Source organism: Cryptotermes secundus, unplaced genomic scaffold (genome assembly GCF_002891405.2).
Source record: "Cryptotermes secundus unplaced genomic scaffold, Csec_1.0 scaffold94, whole genome shotgun sequence".
Classification (NCBI taxonomy): Eukaryota; Metazoa; Arthropoda; class Insecta; order Blattodea; family Kalotermitidae; genus Cryptotermes; species Cryptotermes secundus.
Genome location: NW_019737391.1, coordinates 5,141 through 23,523, shown reverse-complemented (window position 1 = coordinate 23,523; position 18,383 = coordinate 5,141). Strand labels below are relative to the sequence as shown.

Sequence of the window (18,383 nt, the reverse complement as noted above, 5' to 3'; positions counted from 1 at the left end):
AAGAGATATTTATCAGTAGTTCACTTCTGAAAATTAAAATTTTCTCTCTCTAGATATAAAAAGAAAGTTTTGTAATAGTAAGTCAGAACTCTGAAATTACACAATTTTGGGTTACCATAGCAGTGAATTTGTGAAACATTGCAGGAATTGTGTTATGTAGTATGTCAGGAATAAGCGAGCAGTCTGCTTTTTAAGAAGGCGTGGCTTTCTCTAGAATCAGATAACTTGCTGGGAAATACCTGTATGCAGGAATATATTAGATGTGACTTGAAACTCTGCTGGAAAATGTGTCTTCACAGGATACTTATGTAGGATGAGGTCTGCCCTTAATCTAATGTGTCTGTCAAGATAAAGAACTTCCTTGCTGATATGGTTGACATTATTATTACCGTGGTTATTTCCTTCCTTTATTAATGCAGTATGTCAAATCAATTATAGATGTACTCTTTCCTGATTTTCCTTAATTAGTAATGCATTGCTTATAAGTTGTTTTGGAATAGTAGCAATGTTATAGCCTAAAAATGTATGAATCACGTTGCCCCTTATTACAACAAACCTCTAAACTTTACTATTCCTTCTAAATAATAAGTTGTATTTTTATGTCTTTTAATAAGGAGTTATTTTCTCTGGAATCAGATAGCCTATAACAAATAGGATTCTTGTATTGATATTATCATATTTGAGTGGACCCCTCTCTAGTTATTCCATAAATGTCTCTTATGACAAATCATTCTGGGGTTAGAACATTTGATACTGCATTGGAACTTGAACCTGTTACACATTTTTAATTATTTTATACATTTAACCACTGGTAGAAGACAGCTTTTCATGTAAGTTTTGTCAGTATTTATCTGGGTTGCCATCTCTTCATTATTTTTTATCAAAATACGAGTTGTTATAAAATAATAATATTCTCAGTGGTGTGTAAATATATGAAAGTATTGGCTTGTAATTTTTACATTAATAATTTTTAATTTGTGACCTGCCCACTGCTGAGCCACAAGATGCATGTGATTTGGCAGTGGAAGTTTTTTATATATACAAAAGTGGTAAATAATTTGCATTTCTGAACTGAAATAAATTTTGTCATTAGTCAGTGGTGTGTTGCAGAGCCAATACTTGATGTAGGTGGCTGTTCAGATGGCTCAGCAAGTTCTTTAGGAAGATCTTCATTTGCTAAACAACGAAGTTTCAAATGCATGGGCAAAGCTAGCAGCAAATCTTCGAGTAGCGGGGCAGAGGGTGCAAAGTGAGAGGAGGTAAGGCATTTGTAAATCCACTTGTGTCCAATAAGTGTAAGTAAGTATCTTATAACTAAATCTCTGGTAGCAGAACTCAAAGGTTCAGTACCACTAATAACAAAGCTTACCATTGAACTTAATCCTGAACCAGTTCCATCCACCTCTTAACCTCACAATATATCTTCTAAAGATGGTGTCTTAATGTCTTGATTCCAATTTTCTCAGTCTCGAAGCCGCAACTTTCCAAAAGATTTTTACATGAATATTTTGGATGCATTCCATGTCTCCTCCAGCTGAATTATATTTGCATTCCATCTTAATCTCCTAATAATAATAGGTGACCTGTATAAATCATGGCATACTTTGTTATGTTATACCATAAGTTGCTCACATACTTTATCCTTCTTAGGCCCAGATATTTCTATAAACACTTTGGTTTTGAAACACTTAACGTTTTTTATTAGAATTGGCAGCTGAGGCTTGGAAGGAAGTAATGGTGCAGGGAGCAAGCAAAGAAACATAGACATGCAGTATTGCCAAGTATAACAGTGTAAAACATTGGTTCTCAATGAACCATATGTGATAATTAAATATCAGTCATATTATACTCAGAAGGCTGCAGTTACAGTATCAAAAGTAAACTTACTAACAGTAATTTGTTCCTCAGTCTGTTGGTATTTCTGGAACAAGATCATTTTCTAAGAATTCTTCTTCACACCTTTCTGAATTATCTGCATGTTAGCTACTGTGTTGTAAATTGTAACAAATTCCATTGTGGTAGCACGTTGCTGTTCCCTGCAGAAATCTTCATCTTGAAAATTTTCTGTGTTTGTAACACATGGCTGCCAAAGAGTTTTATAATGTGTAGCTGTGTATCTCTTAAACTGTTCCACATATCTTGTTGGCATTCAATACTGTGCATTTTTCTGTTGTTGAAATATTAAATTTATTCACTTTATCTGATAATGTATTTTGCTAATATTCCATTTATAAGTTAGCTGCAAGTAAGCTTAGTAAACTACATAAAACACCATTGGAAATTGGAAATTAAGGAGTACATCCCTTCTGGTTCTATGATGGATGGATATTGATTGTGACAAAGTTATTTTCTTTCTCATTTTATTTGTTACCAGGAATGGGAGGCCAAATTCTGTTCAGCTGTTCTTGGAAACACCACTGATCAGGTGATGCTTCTCATTCTTGAAGGTTTACTGGTGTTTATTTGCATTGAAGTTTCCATAAAAATTAGTAATTAATCAAGAGCCAAGGTAACTCATTCAGTATGGTGACTAGACTACAGGCTGAATGATAAGTTTTCTTTTGTTTTTGGAATTTGTGCTTGCTCTGTGGGTCAAGCAGTCATGGAATGAAGTTGGCCACTCACCGTCATCTAGTGCTGGGGTTAACAGTGTGTCAAACAGTGCATACAGTCCTTCATGTGTGTTCATGGCATGGTGATTTCATTAAGTTTGCAAAAATATTTAATAGTGAATGAGTCCACTATGTGGGAATGTTGGCTGAAACTCATGACTGGTAATGACAGTCCATAGTTGGCAATAACATGACTCACCTATAACAGTTCTGAAGTATCCCTGGCATTTTATATTCTCCTGTATTCACAGATGGCAGGGAGGTAGCATATCTTTCGTTTAGCAACTTTATAAGAATCGTTTGCTGTTGGTATATTTTCTGTTTCTGTGTCGTTTGGTTCCTAGTTTCTCATTATGTCCTTTGATTTCCAAGATAATGGCTGGTAAAAGAAGCTATAGTGCAGATTTAAAAGGTTACTGCACATATGACCGCAGGCCATTTAAATGCCCATTTTGTGCACCAAATACAAGAAATGTTATTTGTCATTTATAAGTCGTGGACTGATGTGTAATTTATGTTTAGAAATGCAGGTTTACTGCAAGTAATGACTGTCTCTTTAGTACTGACCCTATTGACATGGCATTTGAGGGGGTTAAGATATTATTCTTCTTATGCTGTATTTCTATTTCTCTTATAGTACCATTATACATATACGCTTACATACATATTCCATCAGTGAAGTAGGTCTTCATTATCTTCTTTACTGTAGCTTTGTCATCACTAAAAACTGAGACATTGTTTATCTTACAACACAGCATTGAAAGGTATTACAAATTGAAATTTCAGGTATGTTGTGGTGCATTAGATCACACACCCCAGACTGACTTCCACCTGACCTGTATTTTCTTTTATTTGATCATAATTATGATCAATTTTTATAATTTGCCTTGGTATGTAACACAAGTAGAGTGATTCGTTAGCCATGCAGTAAAATGGTTGAAGCTCAAAAAGGTTTTTTAGGTTATGATGTGTCTTGCTTGTGATCAGGCTTCTAATATTCCACTTTATTTCAGGATGCCTTGGACGAGGCATTGCAGCATCAAAGAACACTGCAGCAGTGGCGACGTAGCAGCAGTGATAGCAAGACTCGACGGAGAAGTGTGTCTGTGATGGGCATACCAACCCGTCATTTCCATTGCCTGCACTACTGCTGTTTGGAACCACACTAAATGATTGTGCCTCCCCATCATATCTGTTTCACTCACAGACACACATGCACACACTGCTCACTGTCCTAGATGTCAACTGTATTAGGGACTCATCCAAATTATTCACATCCTGTTGTGTGTGTTGCTGAAATTCTGAAGTGTGTAGAATAGTTCTCAGCATTTTTACTCTGGTGACTCACCTGCAGAGGTAAGTAAGAGAGAATCAGAGAGTATCAGTTCAGTAGCTCATCCACAATTCACACATTCCTTACATGTTGTGAATGAAAACGCTAATGCAAAATTTTCATCATTAAAGTCTGAAAGGGATAGCAAGAAGTAGGCTTATAAACTTTGAATCACATGGTGGATGGAGCTAGTGGAAAACATTGCATCTGGCGCATGGTTCAGTAAGAATCATTCTTTGCCATAGCTCTGCATCACATAATTTGCACTGGGTGCCTTACAGCCATGTGATAGATGAGATGCTATGCTGCTCAACAAACTGTATCAAGTGAAGATTTTAAATGAAATAAGTTCTGGGAAAAGCTGATTACCTACTTTTATGTTATAACATGTGGACCACACAGAAAATGACACATCCAACAATTCTTCTGTTATGTGTGTATTCATTGCCACATGAATGTGTTGACCAAGACATTACCTTGCAATGATAGGGGCGATACACATACATACATGCAGACAGCAAGGTGATCTTATAAGTCTACTTTTATAGGGAAGGTAGGCCAAAAAATCACCCACCTTTAGTTAACCAGTTAACTCCTCATAGATTCTTCTAGTTTTCAGAGAAAATGTTGTACTTTTACAAATAGGTCAAATAGACAGTGGTATTTTCATTGCATTACACACCAATTTCATAGATCCTCTTGCAACTCAGCCCATCTGTGATTTTTATCGAAACGTTTTGGAAAAAAAAAGAGTGAATTATGGGATGAAATTTGTATAATAATCCATACTTATTTTATAGTTTGTTATATGCATATTTTGTGAAATCGATGAAAGTTACAATATAAGATTTTTAGAAATCATAGCTTCAAAGATTCAAGATGTAAAGTAAGTAAGTAAAGCTATCCCTGTACAAGGCCGTGAAGGCCCATTGGCTTATGAGACGTTGAGGGTCCCACATTATCTAGACAGTTGGCTCAAAGATGGTGGTAAGGTTGTCAGTCTTACACACCAGCCATGCTTTACTCCCCAGGAAAATGATTTAATTAATTCCTGGTACTCATTTCTGTTAAGAGGCTGAGTAAACCCCAAGGCCTAGTGCGGCTGGAAGGATTAGGTCAACAGAAAAAAATCCAATGACCTCATCAGGACTTGAACCCGTGACCTTCCGGCTTGTAGCATAGCACCTTAACCACAACATGATAAAAGAAGTGGAATTGTTAAATGGCTTGCTTAATTAAGAGCTATAGTTGCTTCGATAAAATTATGCGATTTTGTTTTATTATGAATTTAGCATGCATAGGCTTTAAAATGAAGGATGAATGTGTCAATTTACAACTGTTATTTCTCCAAGCACTTGGCGGATCTGGATGCAGTTTGATATAGAAGCTTTACATTAGCCCTCTCATAGTTATTGGAACATTTATTTTTCACTTGAATTTTTACAACATTTGATCCCATTGGAGTCCGTCTGTTGCTGAGTAGCTTTTCTTTTATTGTATTTTACAGGACTGTCCTTCCCACTTTGAGACTTCTGAAGATTTTTAGGAAATCTGAGACCAGTGTAAAACGAAATAATTTGGTCTTGAAGAAAAGTCCATGATATGTATGTATTGACCGTCTTCTAGTGCACACAATCTCACATGTCACTTCACTACATGTGAGATTGTGTGCACTAGAAGACGGTCAATACATACATATCATGGACAAGAATCAGTGCAACAGGACGCAAAAATACAACATTATTGAAGAAAAGTTTATAAACATTTACATTTGGATATTGTTTCAATTCATACTGGCCTATTAGAACTCTCAAGCACAATTGTATACACAAACATACGTGTGTGTGCATGTGTTTATTTTATTTATTTATGGTTTATATAAAAATGCTGTCAGTATCTCAGACTATATAGCATCAAATGATAGAATGATTAGTTAGTAACAAGCTGGAAAGGATGTGGAAGGAGAAAATCGTGGGCTAATTTTGAGATATCCTGGTATTTACCTGGAGGGATTGAGGAAGTCCTGATAAACCTGTCAGGATAGTTGGTGTCCTGGCTGAGATTCAAACTAGAGATCTCCAAAATTTAAGTCCGAAGTGTTACTGCTTAAGCATCTTACCTTCTTAGAAATTGACTTATATGTGGGTTTAAATAAATTTATATTCTTTGTTGACAGTAGGCCCTCATTATACCATGAGTTTTATTATACCCCCCATTGTGATTATATATATGTTTTAAAAAAGTAAAAAGTAAAGGTATCCCTGTAACAGGCTGTGGAGGCCCATAGGGTTGTGAGATGTTAAGGGTCCCACATTTTCTAGACAATCGGCTCATAGATGGCGGCAAGGTTGTCAGCCCTATGTGCCGGCTGCCCTTTACCCCCAAGAATATTCCTGATACTCATTTCTGTTAGAGGCTGAGTTGACCCCAGGGCCATATTGTGGCTGGGAGGATTAGGTCAATTGAAAAAATCCAATGACATCGGGATTTGAAGCCGCGACCTTCCGCCTTGTAGCATAGTGCCTCAACCAATTATGCTAATGCATGCCCCTTATATATGTGTTTTATCTTGCTCAAATTTCTTAGTGAAATATTTTAGTGGTAATGATTAGAATGTATTATTTCATCCCTTGCTGTAGTGTTCATGGTGCAGGTGCAGAGGGTAAAGTACATAGTCCCATATGTATAGGTATGTTTCTGGTTTCTCTAATTCCAAAATTAGATAAAGTCAGTTTTATTTATAATACCGGTACTGAAGGTGTCCGCCAAAATATGCTTTATATTTTGTATTTAGACCCACATAAAAATTCCTTAGATTATCCCTGCAATTTGGTTATGCCCAAGAGGCAGATTATGCAGACAAATTTCTTAACACATCTGATATTCTGATATTGTGGGTTTTCTTGCTCGTTTGTTCCTTTTGATGCCATGTTGTCAAAGCCATATCTACAAATATGAATTACTCCGTCCAATGTGACCTGTAAGTTTATTACTACATGAGAAACTTAACACCCTTACATGTTTCGGTCTCTGCGGACAATCTTCAGAGGGCAAACATCAAAGATGTAAAGGTGTTAAGTTTCTCATGTAGTAATAAACTTACAGGTCACATTGGATGGAGTAATTCATATTTGTAATTGTTAGTGTGACGGACCAGAATGAAACAAATCAAATTAAAAAAAAAAGCCATATCTATTTTGATATATACCACAAAAATGCTAAACCCTGGGTCATGTTTGAAATTTTAACCTTGGGCATTTGGTAGAGAAGTTATGAGCCACATGTCTGAAAATGCTGATTATCTATAATACCATTTCCAAGGCTCCATGTTTAGCACAGAAGTATACTGACTGCTCATTCAGCACTTTGCTCTTTTTAAAGCACAATTATTTTTTTATCCATTCTCCATAAAAATAATGCTGATATCCTCTGTATATGTCATTGTTCTACTACAGTCTTGAAATACATATAATGATACTAATTGAAAACATTCATCGTTTACTGAAATGTTAGATATCATATATTTTGTAAAATATACACTGATAAACATATGCCAGCCATATGGGGATGGACACAGGGATGCTGAATATGAGTTGCATACATTTATCAGCAGTGGTGTGCAACTGAGAACTTTCTGTTATAGCGACACACACACATAAGTATATTCTTTTTCTTCTTCTGTGGGCACTACAGTCTGTGATGAACCTTGGCCACTTTTATGATTGCTCACCATTGGTCCTGATCCTGCAACTTTCATCTCCAATTTGCCAACTGAATCAAGCCACCTGATAGTAGGTCTGCCTACTCATTGAGAAGCCTTTGGTTTGTGTCAAGTAACTTCCTATAAGGGTTCTGGTCCAATATATAATTTTATAAGTTCATGGTTATATCTTGATCTACAATAAACCACTTTCCTTAATTGAGCCATAAATTCTTCTCAGTATTCTTCTTTCAAAGACCGCCTCTGTGGTCTAGTGGTCAGAGTTCCTGGTTACAGATGCAGAGGTCCTGGGGTCGATTTCCAGCCAGATTTTCTGAGAAGTAGTGGGTCTGGAAAGGGGTCCACTCAGCCTTGTGAGGATAATTGATGTGCTATTTCAAGGAAATAGCGGCTTCGGTATAGAAAACCGAGATTAATGGCCGTGGGGATCCGTTACGCTGACCACGTGACACTCTCTATCCACTAAAGTTGGCACTAACTTCGCCGATAAGCGGCGGTCGCTTGGTCAGTATAGTTCACTTGCGGACTACAGGCCAGAGCATATTTTCATCTTTCCTTTTTAAGGCCTGCTTTCACTTCCATAGGTAAGTATAGGCCTTACAAGCATCTTACATAGAGCACATTTTGTGTGTCTCCCTAAATATCATAAACTAAATTGTTTCTTTAGGCCATAACCAGCCATTACGGTTCTGTTTTATTTCAATAGTGAAGTTATCTTTTGTTAGAGTAGACCCAAGATATTTTAATTCTCTCACCCTTTCAAATTTCTAGTCATCTGTCTTTAAGCATTCTTGAATTCGATGACATTTTTGTTACTTCCATGCATTTAGCCCCCCCCCCCGATTGATTGTAAGTCCTGTTTTCTTCGGTGCTTTACTGAAGTTTATAGTTGCTTCTTTCAGTACACCTGTGGTTCTCCCCACATAAATATACAGATTTATGCATCTACTAGTTGATATTTTGATGAAGTACCTGCAACATTTAATGCACAGAATACTGTATGTATTATAAGTGAAGATCTGATTAGTTCAAACAGTAAAACTAATTTTATAGTATTATCCCTTCCTTCCAGCCTGCTCTGTTCTACATTTCTTGTGTATGGTATGTTGTAAGACAGTTTATGCTGATCCCAGTTATAATGTATATGTATATATGTATCATGTTTCAAGTTAGCATCCTTAATGTTGCTGTCTGTTCGTGTAAATTGCATTATGTACATGCAAGGAAATAAAAAATCATTGGCTCTTGGGTTTGTTTTTAATATATTTACTGTTATATATAGTAAAATTGCTGGGTGCATGATGTGGCTGTTAAAGCCTTTGCAACCTTAATGCAACCTGACATTGTTATAGACCCAGTGTTCACAGATGCTCACAGAACTGAGTATGGGTGATATAATCATTACATCTGATGTGGAAGCAATGCTGTGACATGGTTCAAGAAAGCCTAGTCATTACATTTGGAGTAAATGAAATCAATGATTACAGTTTTTGTCGTGTTAGTATAAACTTATTTTCAAGTTTAAAAGTTTTAAATTGCTAGCCAGTGCAGTTTGACTTTACACGTAGCAATTTGGTCATTCATTACATATAAGTTTCTGATACTCTGAAAGCAGCGCTGTTGTTGTCTGTGCATAATGTATGTTTGTACAGGTACTCCACATTATATATGCATTTCATACAGTGCAATTTAATCTTAATGTGCTCAACTAATTTAGACTGCTCTCAATTAGCAGCACTCAACAAATTCCCTGCCAGCTGATTCAGAGAGGCAGGAAGGGAAAATGGAGTATCATGGGAATGACAGTGTACGAATGTAAGGGGAGCAGGGAATATTACATTCAATTTATGATTTCACCCTCTGTGACTTTTCTTTGGAACATAGCTGTTGCATAAATTGATGAGTATCTATGTTCTTAATTTTTTGAACTTGAACTCTTCGAAACTTGCCTCATGCCATGATTTTATGTTGTATCCCACATTTATTTGTTAATACTCTATGGATATTTATTTGCTTTCAGATAGAGACAAAGCCTCAGAAGGATTCACATTAAAGTGTAGTACACATCTTCCATCACATTTAATGACATTAGTTTGGAGACAGATCCAGTGACTGGTGTTGGTGGTAGCAGAAACAGCAGTAGGATCAGCAGTGGAACTAGGACCAGTAACAGTAAAAACAATGACTACAATAATAGTAATCTAGAAACAAGTAGAGAGACAGTGTAGTTTATGTGAAGTCAAAGGTTTCTGTTGCTTAGCTAATGACTTAATTTGCTAAACTTATCACAAGCTTTGTGTTCCAATTAGTTCTGATATTTGCATCTGTCTAATTCATTCTCTGATTTCTGATCCAGAAATCATTTGATCTGTAGACATGTTTGTAACATGCCACAGTACACCGTTTTGCTGGTCAAGTGACAATGATTTATTAGTTACCTGCGCCCCAAATGTTTGGTATAGTCACCATACAAAACTTAGGACATTACATTTAGTGATGTGTATTGGTTTCCCACCTACAAATGTGAATGATGGTTATTGACAGGAAATTGGAAAAGGGGCAAGATAAGAAATAACCAAATGGCAAGATGTTCATTACCAATTCTCATGAAAATCTGTCAATTAGTGTGTGTCATATTGATGTGGTCTCACATACTCTGAAAGGGCAAAAATGGAATCAAGGCAGGCACATTAATATTGCTTATACATTTCTGAAGAACAAATTATGTTCCTCTAAAACACAGAATTGCATTTGTATGGTGTAGGTGTGTATTTGTAGTAGTGACTTCCTGTCTTGTGCAGATATCTCACATAACGTCCAATAATTTTCAGCAATCCAATTAAAATTTTGAATATAAATTATAGGGGAGGAAATGTGAACTCAAGTTTGGAGTAAGTGGTTCAGTAAACTTTCATCCAACTCATTTAAACATTCCACTCAGTCTTATTCATTAAGATTTTAAACATTTGTGAAACAGATAAGAAAACCAAGATTAATGGCTTTGGGGATCCATTGCACTGACCACGCGACACCCTCTATCTGCTAAAGTTGGCACTAACTTCGCCAACAGATGGCTGTCGCTCGGTCAGTATAGTTCGCTTGTGGACTACAGGCCACAGAGTTCTTTTTTTTTTAACAGATAAGAAAGAACACTTATGAGCATCAGGAATGTACAAAGTTATAATGATAAACATTTAACTTCTCACTTAACTTTCTTAGCAGACAAAATTTATAGCCAGGAGTACTTCCTGCATCTGTCATAGGAAACTTCCCAAACATGTTGCGTCTACCCCTTCTAGTTCACTTTAGATTCTGATCCATAATAAATAAATTGTGAAATAAATCTCTTACATATATCATATTTACATTTCATCATAATATGTTACAAAATGTTACGAGTCTTGACATATTTCCACACATCACAGTCAATCACTAACATCCTCTTCATCACTAAAATAGCTGCTTGGTCGGATTCGTTTTTTGGGCTCTGTGGTTGTGGCATCTGGGTCTTCATAGTCCCCTGTTGCAACTTTGTACCGGTACTGGTCCAACTCCACCTGCTCTTGCTAAATGGGTAAAAGAATATTCTTAATACATGGATAGTCTAAAAGTTAATTTTAATGTGGTGTCATACAGTGCATGCTCCAGCCTATAACCATGACCTATACTGAAGTGTCTAGGGTCAATCTTAGTAGCCTGCAGCTAGAAGCTTCGACCTGTGCTGAAACCCGCGACTGAGCAGCCCAAAGTTTTGACCTTAGTCCACCACCCCAGCAGCTGGCAGCCTTACAAGTCCAGGTAGGTACAACAATCTGCAATCCTCCAGCAATCTATATGCTGCCAGACTGACTAAGTAGCTCTAAAAATTCTTATGGATTACAATATTTTCAGTCTTGCAGCATGAAGTGACTGTTACAATTCGGTTCTATTCTTTTCCCTCCCAAATGCCTAGGTTTCAACAGAAGTGTTTCAAAGGCTTCAGTTTATGGTCATACAAACAAGTATAATGACCCATATATTTCAGCTGTGATAATAATTCATATATAATGAGGAGCTTCATAACTTGTACTCTTCTCAAAGTATAATTAGAATGATCAAGTCAAGGAGGATGAGGTGGGCAGGTCACATACCACGAATGGGGGAGACGAGGAATGCATATAGGATATTGGTGGGAAAACCAAAAGGAAAGAGACCACAGGGATGACCAAGGCATAGGTGGGTGGACAATATTAGAATGGATCTTAGAGAGATAGGATGGGATGGTATGGATTGAATAGATCTGGCTCAGGATAGGGACCATTGGAGGGCTCTTGTGAACACAGTAATGAACCTTCGGGTTCCATAAAATGTTGGGAAATTCTTGAGTAGCTGCAGAATTGGCGGCTCCTCCAGAAGGGCTCAGCTCCATGAGTGAGTAAGTAAGTAAGTAATATTTCATATGGTTGGTGAGATTCCTTATGTTGTGATAGGAATTGTACTATGTAACATAAGAAACGTTACATGTTCAATTTAGTAACTCAAAATGTACACTTGAACATCCACTAGAAAAAGAAAAATTATCTTTTTTGGAGAAAAACACATTCTCAAGATTACCTTTAAGCCAGAACTATATTAAGAAAGCATGGAAAGTTTGCACAAAGGTATTACCAAAATTCTGTATTATTTCTGAATTGTATCTTACAAAGATGCGAACAGTATACTCAAAGCGGAGTCCTTTGTGACTTTATATACCTAATTGGCCTTGATGCTCACTTACTGCAGATACAAATCCGTTGCTGGAAAGCAGTACTCCACAGTCATAAAATATTTTTCTTATTTTCTTTTGCTATATACAGTATTTACCATACAAAAATAGTATCAAATGAATCACTCGGTGGGATATATACTTTACATCATATAAATTATTTTTAAAAGGCAATCATTGACTAAGCCTCACATAAATTAACTGATTGATAACAAGAAACGTCAGGTTGCCTGTGACAACTCATGTGAACCCTGCATACCAAGTAATACTGAAATTTATTCATACTTCTGGAGATGATATAAGGAAATGGAGAGGTGTGATCTCTCCATTACAAGTAAATTTCATGCACTTTACATCAAAGCACACAACAGTAGTTCTCTACCTCCAGTTTTATTACTGCACTGAGGGTTTCCATGTCAGGTTCTACTTCTTCATCTGGTTCCTCTTCCTCTCTGATTGCTCTCTTCTTTTTATATCTGCTGTGATTGCTTGGCAACCAGCAGTCATCATCTGAACTCCCAAAATCTTCATCCTGCAACTGAGTTGGAAATAACACATTTTGCTACAGAAAATCTTGAGAACTTTTGGCTGGGAATTCTTCTGTTGCTCTGCTGCTACTCAGACTAGTAGTAGAAGTAGCAAAGTAGCAGCACAGCAAGGACAAGCACGAGGCTTTGTTGTACCAAGATTACAAGCAGTAATGGAAATGTCTGGAAATGAAGTCTTATACATTCAAAACTCAAATGTTCTGGAAAGATGGAGGAAACTGCATACCTGATTTTTTTCAGCTTTAGAATTTTCCTTCTTCCTCCTTTTATCCTTCTTAGGAGGAGGGTCTCTTTCACCTAGTGCATTCTTTGGACATTTATAGCTCAAGTGGCCATCTTCACCACATTCATAGCATCGTGATTTATCGGGATAGGATTTGCGACGTATAAACTCCGCACTTCTCCCATTATCAATAGCCAGATTGCTTCTGAGTGTACGTCCGAACATCTGGAATCATGTAAGATTTGAGGCTTTCACGGCGGTGACTATGAAGAAAGCAGTCTTCTGGGATTTGGCACCGTGTATATGTGGTGTTAACCGACGTTAACGTTAACGTCAGTTAACACCACATATACATGGTGCCAAATCCCAGAAGACTGCTTTCTTCATCTTGAATCATGTTAAAAATTTTTACATGAAAAAGGGATATGATAAGTTTCATGAACTTGTAGCAATGAAGTAGTAAAGTGAATCCTACAACAGGTATACTGGGATCATGTGCTCATATATTTTAGGTGAAATCAATTTTCTTCAATAAACCTGGGCTCCAATATTCTGCTGTAAAACTTCCAAAGACACAAGTGACTGAGGGTTCTGATGACAGTAATGTTCATATCCACTTAGGTAAGAACCTCAAATCTCATATGCATAATACACAAAATTATCACATAAAAATCCTAGGATCAAACAAAAATGTTATAGTATGGAGGTAATAAGGTTTTTGGGCCTGCTATTTAACTCTGACTGCTACATGCATCTTAGGTTGGCATATGTCATGTGTCTTTGGAATAGTTGTTTGTAGCTGTCACCTCTACTTTTTTAGGACAATTACATGGTCAGTGACATTATACATGTTCTGCCATAACAAACACAATGAACTTATTTCTATGTCTCTTTTGACCACTGTTAGATGGTAAGAGTATGATTTTACTGAAGGCATGAATCCTGTTATCTCTTAATATCACGGTACTGAAATGGTATTCTCTGTTGGAACTGCCTTAAAGGATTTCCCCACATATATATTCATATAAAATGTGAGGTAACAATAATTGTATTTATATATTTGTTTCAGCATACAGACATGACCATGATGCCTTTACTACTCAACAGTGCTTAATTAAGCATGAAGCAATGAAGAAATCTGGTGGAACTAAAGTATAGCTTTATGCATATTTAGTCTCTGTATTAGATGGGGGTGATTGGTCACTGCTTTAACCCTGAAAACCACTGAACAGGAAGTTGGGTGGGCCAGGGAGCTGGTCTGGTTGCTACAGAGCAGGGAAAAATATCTTGCCCCTGCAGGAAATTGAACTCCATTTCCTCAGTCATCCAGTCCATGGTCTAATCACTATACTAACTGAGCTATTCTTGCTACCCATTCAACAGCCAAAACAGTAACAAATAATTTGATAAATGTCTTCTAGGTTTCTTTATCACCAATGCTTTACTTATGAATACAAATGGGTAGCTACCTCTCGTCCATTTATGGCTTTCGCACATGTCTGTGCATCCTCTCGTTTCAGGAATAGTACAAATGCGACACCCTTACTTTTCCGTGTTACTTTATCTTTCATGATTGTAACCCTGCAAACGATATAAGTTACAACATTAATGTAAAAAATTATTTCTGTCTAAACATTTTCCTTAAAAATATCTAAAACAGAAACACAAGTTCATTTAGAACTGCTACAATTAAACCATGCCAATGGGCACCCTGAACCAGTCCAGTTTATATCCTATAACTTAATCCTGCAAGATAATTTGAATATTGCTCAGAACAGGAACCACCAGCAGGCTCTTGTGAACATGATAAAACAGTTCTACAATAGGTAAGGAATTTCTTTGCCAGATGAATGACTATTTGCTTCCCAAGGACCATTCCACAGAATAGCTGCTTTAACTGATAATCTAAGCACTCCTTTTAGCAGAATTACCACACCTGAGGGATTTAGCTAATGGACTGAACAGCACATTTATTATGAAAGAATTTTCATAAGAACAGGGTGGTACTTGTGTCATGTAATTTATGAATTGAATATGAACATAACTGCCCCACTGGTACAAAATGATTCTGAGGAGATTACAAAAGGAGAACCTAGCTGTCACCATTAGTGGTAGTCTGAATTTGAACATAATATAGAAGTCAGTCATGCGAGACATTCTGGGGTATGCCGTTTGGGACTAACAAGAAATAAATCTGAACACTTCTATAATTTGAAGTTTTCATGGCACCGGAATACAATGACATCTACTTATGGGATCAGCTGTATCTGTGGACTTTGTCTCCAAGATTTTAGAGATTTTCTGTCTCAATTAGATCTTGCTGATCAGTGTTGTATTTGCATGCTGCACTTATGCACTATGTAAGCTGTTGGCTGCCCCAGCCTAGGCCATATGGGAATTGGTGGAGTCAGTGACGGATTGCACCACGCCAATATCATCATAACCTCAATTCACCGACTACAAACCGAAAACATTTTAACAAACATTATATTATAAAGTTCGGTTCTCTTGTAAATACTTACTTGATAACCCTTCCATACTTTTCAAATATTTTGTGCAAATCATTATTTGTAAGAGAGAACGGCAGGTTGGAAACATAAACTGTACTTTTACTAGGGGCCAATCCGCCACTCATGGTTGCCGCTTCTACGATCATCAAAAGGAGTATTTACAGAAAACAGCCTTTTTCATGAACTTCAAAGCCATCATAACCAGATATCTGTAATTAATACCACCGAAAACTTCCTTCGGCCGCTGGATGAACATAGCCCCATTCAGCATTGGTCTTCTGACTAGAAACTGCCGAACTGCCGAATACTTCATCCGAGACGTCGCGATCGTCGCGATGCTAGCGACGATAGGGACCACCTAAGATGGTGTGAGCAACTAATCAAACGTAAGTTTCCTCCATGTTCACCAAATCTGGAAACCAGTTGGCTGCTTTAAATCGGTGACATTTTTTTAGAAACTGCGGTTGCATTGCAGTTTCCAGTATCCTTGGTGTGCCCACGCCCTAGGAAACCACGCGGCTAGGCAATAATGAGGAGTAGGCTGGCATGCTCCGTTGTCTGGAAGTGGACTAGCTCAGTCGTTCGGCGAGATGCGTTGCCGTTTCCTGAATTTTTATCTGCTCCATCCAGTAACGTGTGTTCAACTCAGGCAGATAAGAGCTCTGTAAATTGCAGTTGCCTCCGGTCTAGAAAACCGAAATTAACGGACGTAGGGATTTTTTATTGTAGAAAAAATTATTATAAAAAAATGCCTAGGCAATGCACACGGAGTTAGTTTGTTGCAATTGCCGGTTTCCTTGGCTACCTTGGTGCTCCCTCGGCATATCCAATATGGTTGTTTCGTAAAGTTGTCGCTGCTGATGAGCAGGGCCCGGATTTTGATGACATGTCATCCTTTTTTCCTTGTATCCTATGCGATGCTCTTAAATATATAAATCTCGGATATGAGCTGCTGGTTACAGATATGTAAATTTTATAGGTATATTCGTAATTTTTTTACATTTTTAGGTTTCAGGTCATTTTTTCATTTTGGGGGTAATTTCTTGGTAAATTTTGGGACTTTTAAGGGTATTTCTTGTCATTTTTGGCCATTTTAGGGAATTTTTCTTCATATGTGTTCTGAAATGTGAATAATATGGAAGCGAAGTGTTATTTCTCTTTCTCCTTTAGGTAATTTTTCTGGATTTTTTCGGTCATTTTATAGTTCACTTTTTAAATATTTTCAGGTCATCAAAATCCGGGCCCTGCATATTACATTTTTGGGTCATATTTTAGGTAATTCTTCTGGATTTTTTCGGTCATTTTATAGGTCATTTTTTAAATATTTTCAGGTCGTCAAAATCCGGGCCCTGCTGATGAGACTCCAGTTTTCATCGATAATAGTAGTAAAACAAGTGAAGTAACGTGTGCTAGTGATAAATTTGAAATATAACTACAAAATACCTTAATAGAACTCAGATCAGCACAAAAAATTATTGAGCTGCTACAAGAAAAGATAAAACACCCCCAATCGAACCATAAGTACAGATGAATGTTACTTGCATCACAACGAGAATTCGACACAATTGGAACTAAAAAAGGGAAATGGGTTCATGTGTCCTGATTGCGTTGGAAAGGAGACAGTAAGCCAGAAGTAAACTATGCTGTTCCAATACCTATCATTGCAAACCGCTGTGAGCTACTAAATAATCTCAACCAGCCGACAAATACAACACAATGAGAACACGTTAGACAGGAAAAGTGACAACGAATTAGAGCAAAAAGGAACCGAAGCCCGGACGTATGGCAGATGCCGAAGACATCCAGTAACAAGGAAAGATGTTTTTTTTATGATCAACATTTCTGTCAAAGAGTGATCTAATAATTAATGATAGGTAGGCACACTGCCCACAGTAAACTAGTTATAACAAAACTACTCACCACATCAGCCATTGTGTATATAATGTGTCCATATAAACATTACCTACATTATGATTACAACTGCCAACTTCCAAATACCATCACATGTACAACTTTGAACTATACTTTTGACTATGTAACTGGTTATTTAAGGCTTCAATTTTTATTGTAATTTATATTTTATATTCACTCATATCATTTTATACCACTGTATATACATGGAAGTTTAGCACTGTATCCTATATTTGACATGCAATTCAATAACGAAAAGTTTAATGTATTTGCCAGATGATGGCCTTTTGAAGGCCAAAACATGTAGCAAAAGTATCTCCTAGAGCTACTTACACATATTATTGATTGTTGTGTTATGACTGTTTTCAGTAAGAAATAATATATGATACATAACAGGATGCATTCACTGAAAATATTTTGTACAGTTGTTGGTGGGTAAGCAGTTCAGATTTCAGTAAGAGCAAATTTGGATTCACATTTCAGTCTATCACAATTTAATTCGGAACTGGTTATTTTTTTGCTCATTTGCATCTGGCTAATCTCATACAAAATTTACATTACAGGATTTTGAGAGAGAAATGATTGAAGAGAAGAAACGTCGGGAAGAAGGCAAACGTGGAGCTTGGAATGAAGTTGAGATTGGTGAGTCATTTGCAGATTCCTTATGTACAACATTGGCCTATTCAAATTAAGAGACACTGATACTGTATTGGATTTAATAAGCACAGTAGACCACTGTAGGTCGCGGTGCAAGGGCTGAGAAGGCCCACCCCTTATACAT

General features: G+C 36.9%; 3 protein-coding genes across 15 annotated transcripts in view; 2 read left to right on the top strand and 1 right to left on the bottom strand.

Annotated features, from left to right (window-relative positions):
* Positions 1–10,719, top strand: part of LOC111870284 (neurofibromin) — a 101,910-nt gene extending 91,191 nt beyond the window's left edge. For 5 of the 8 annotated variants that reach the window (XM_023862426.2, XM_023862425.2, XM_023862428.2 and 2 more), the window contains 3 exons: positions 1,111–1,259; positions 2,375–2,425; positions 3,626–4,896. In XM_023862426.2, coding sequence (XP_023718194.1) covers positions 1,111–1,253 — 143 coding nt within the window. In that variant the 3' untranslated portion in view covers positions 1,254–1,259; positions 2,375–2,425; positions 3,626–4,896. Of the gene's footprint in view, positions 1–1,110; positions 1,260–2,374; positions 2,426–3,625; positions 4,897–5,452; positions 5,615–9,686 lie in introns of those variants that run through there. The other 3 variants (XM_033753748.1, XM_023862423.2, XM_023862424.2) reach the window with 3 other exon arrangements.
* Positions 10,720–10,729: 10 nt separating this feature from the next.
* On the bottom strand, positions 10,730–16,000 carry LOC111870285 (zinc finger CCHC-type and RNA-binding motif-containing protein 1). 2 transcript variants are annotated; one of them, XM_023862430.2, is made up of 5 exons: positions 15,914–16,000; positions 14,651–14,762; positions 13,185–13,406; positions 12,793–12,948; positions 10,730–11,232 (listed from the first exon to the last, which is right to left on the bottom strand). In XM_023862430.2, exons 2-5 carry the CDS (start codon positions 14,750–14,752, stop codon positions 11,092–11,094), a joined length of 621 nt encoding a protein of 206 aa, XP_023718198.1. In that variant the 5' UTR covers positions 14,753–14,762; positions 15,914–16,000; the 3' UTR covers positions 10,730–11,091. The 2 variants fall into 2 exon arrangements, with proteins under 2 accessions (XP_023718198.1, XP_023718197.1); XM_023862429.2 differs by having other exon boundaries at positions 15,704–15,969.
* A 20-nt stretch (positions 16,001–16,020) lies between these two features.
* The window catches only part of LOC111870268, a 6,574-nt gene continuing 4,211 nt past the window's right edge, over positions 16,021–18,383 (top strand). The window contains exons 1-3 of one of the 5 annotated variants that reach the window (XM_033753749.1): positions 16,411–16,525; positions 17,023–17,504; positions 18,166–18,244. In XM_033753749.1, coding sequence (XP_033609640.1) covers positions 17,481–17,504; positions 18,166–18,244 — 103 coding nt within the window. In that variant the 5' untranslated portion in view covers positions 16,411–16,525; positions 17,023–17,480. Of the gene's footprint in view, positions 16,078–16,410; positions 16,526–16,817; positions 16,862–16,928; positions 16,967–17,022; positions 17,566–18,165; positions 18,245–18,383 lie in introns of those variants that run through there. The other 4 variants (XM_023862395.2, XM_033753750.1, XM_033753752.1 and 1 more) reach the window with 4 other exon arrangements.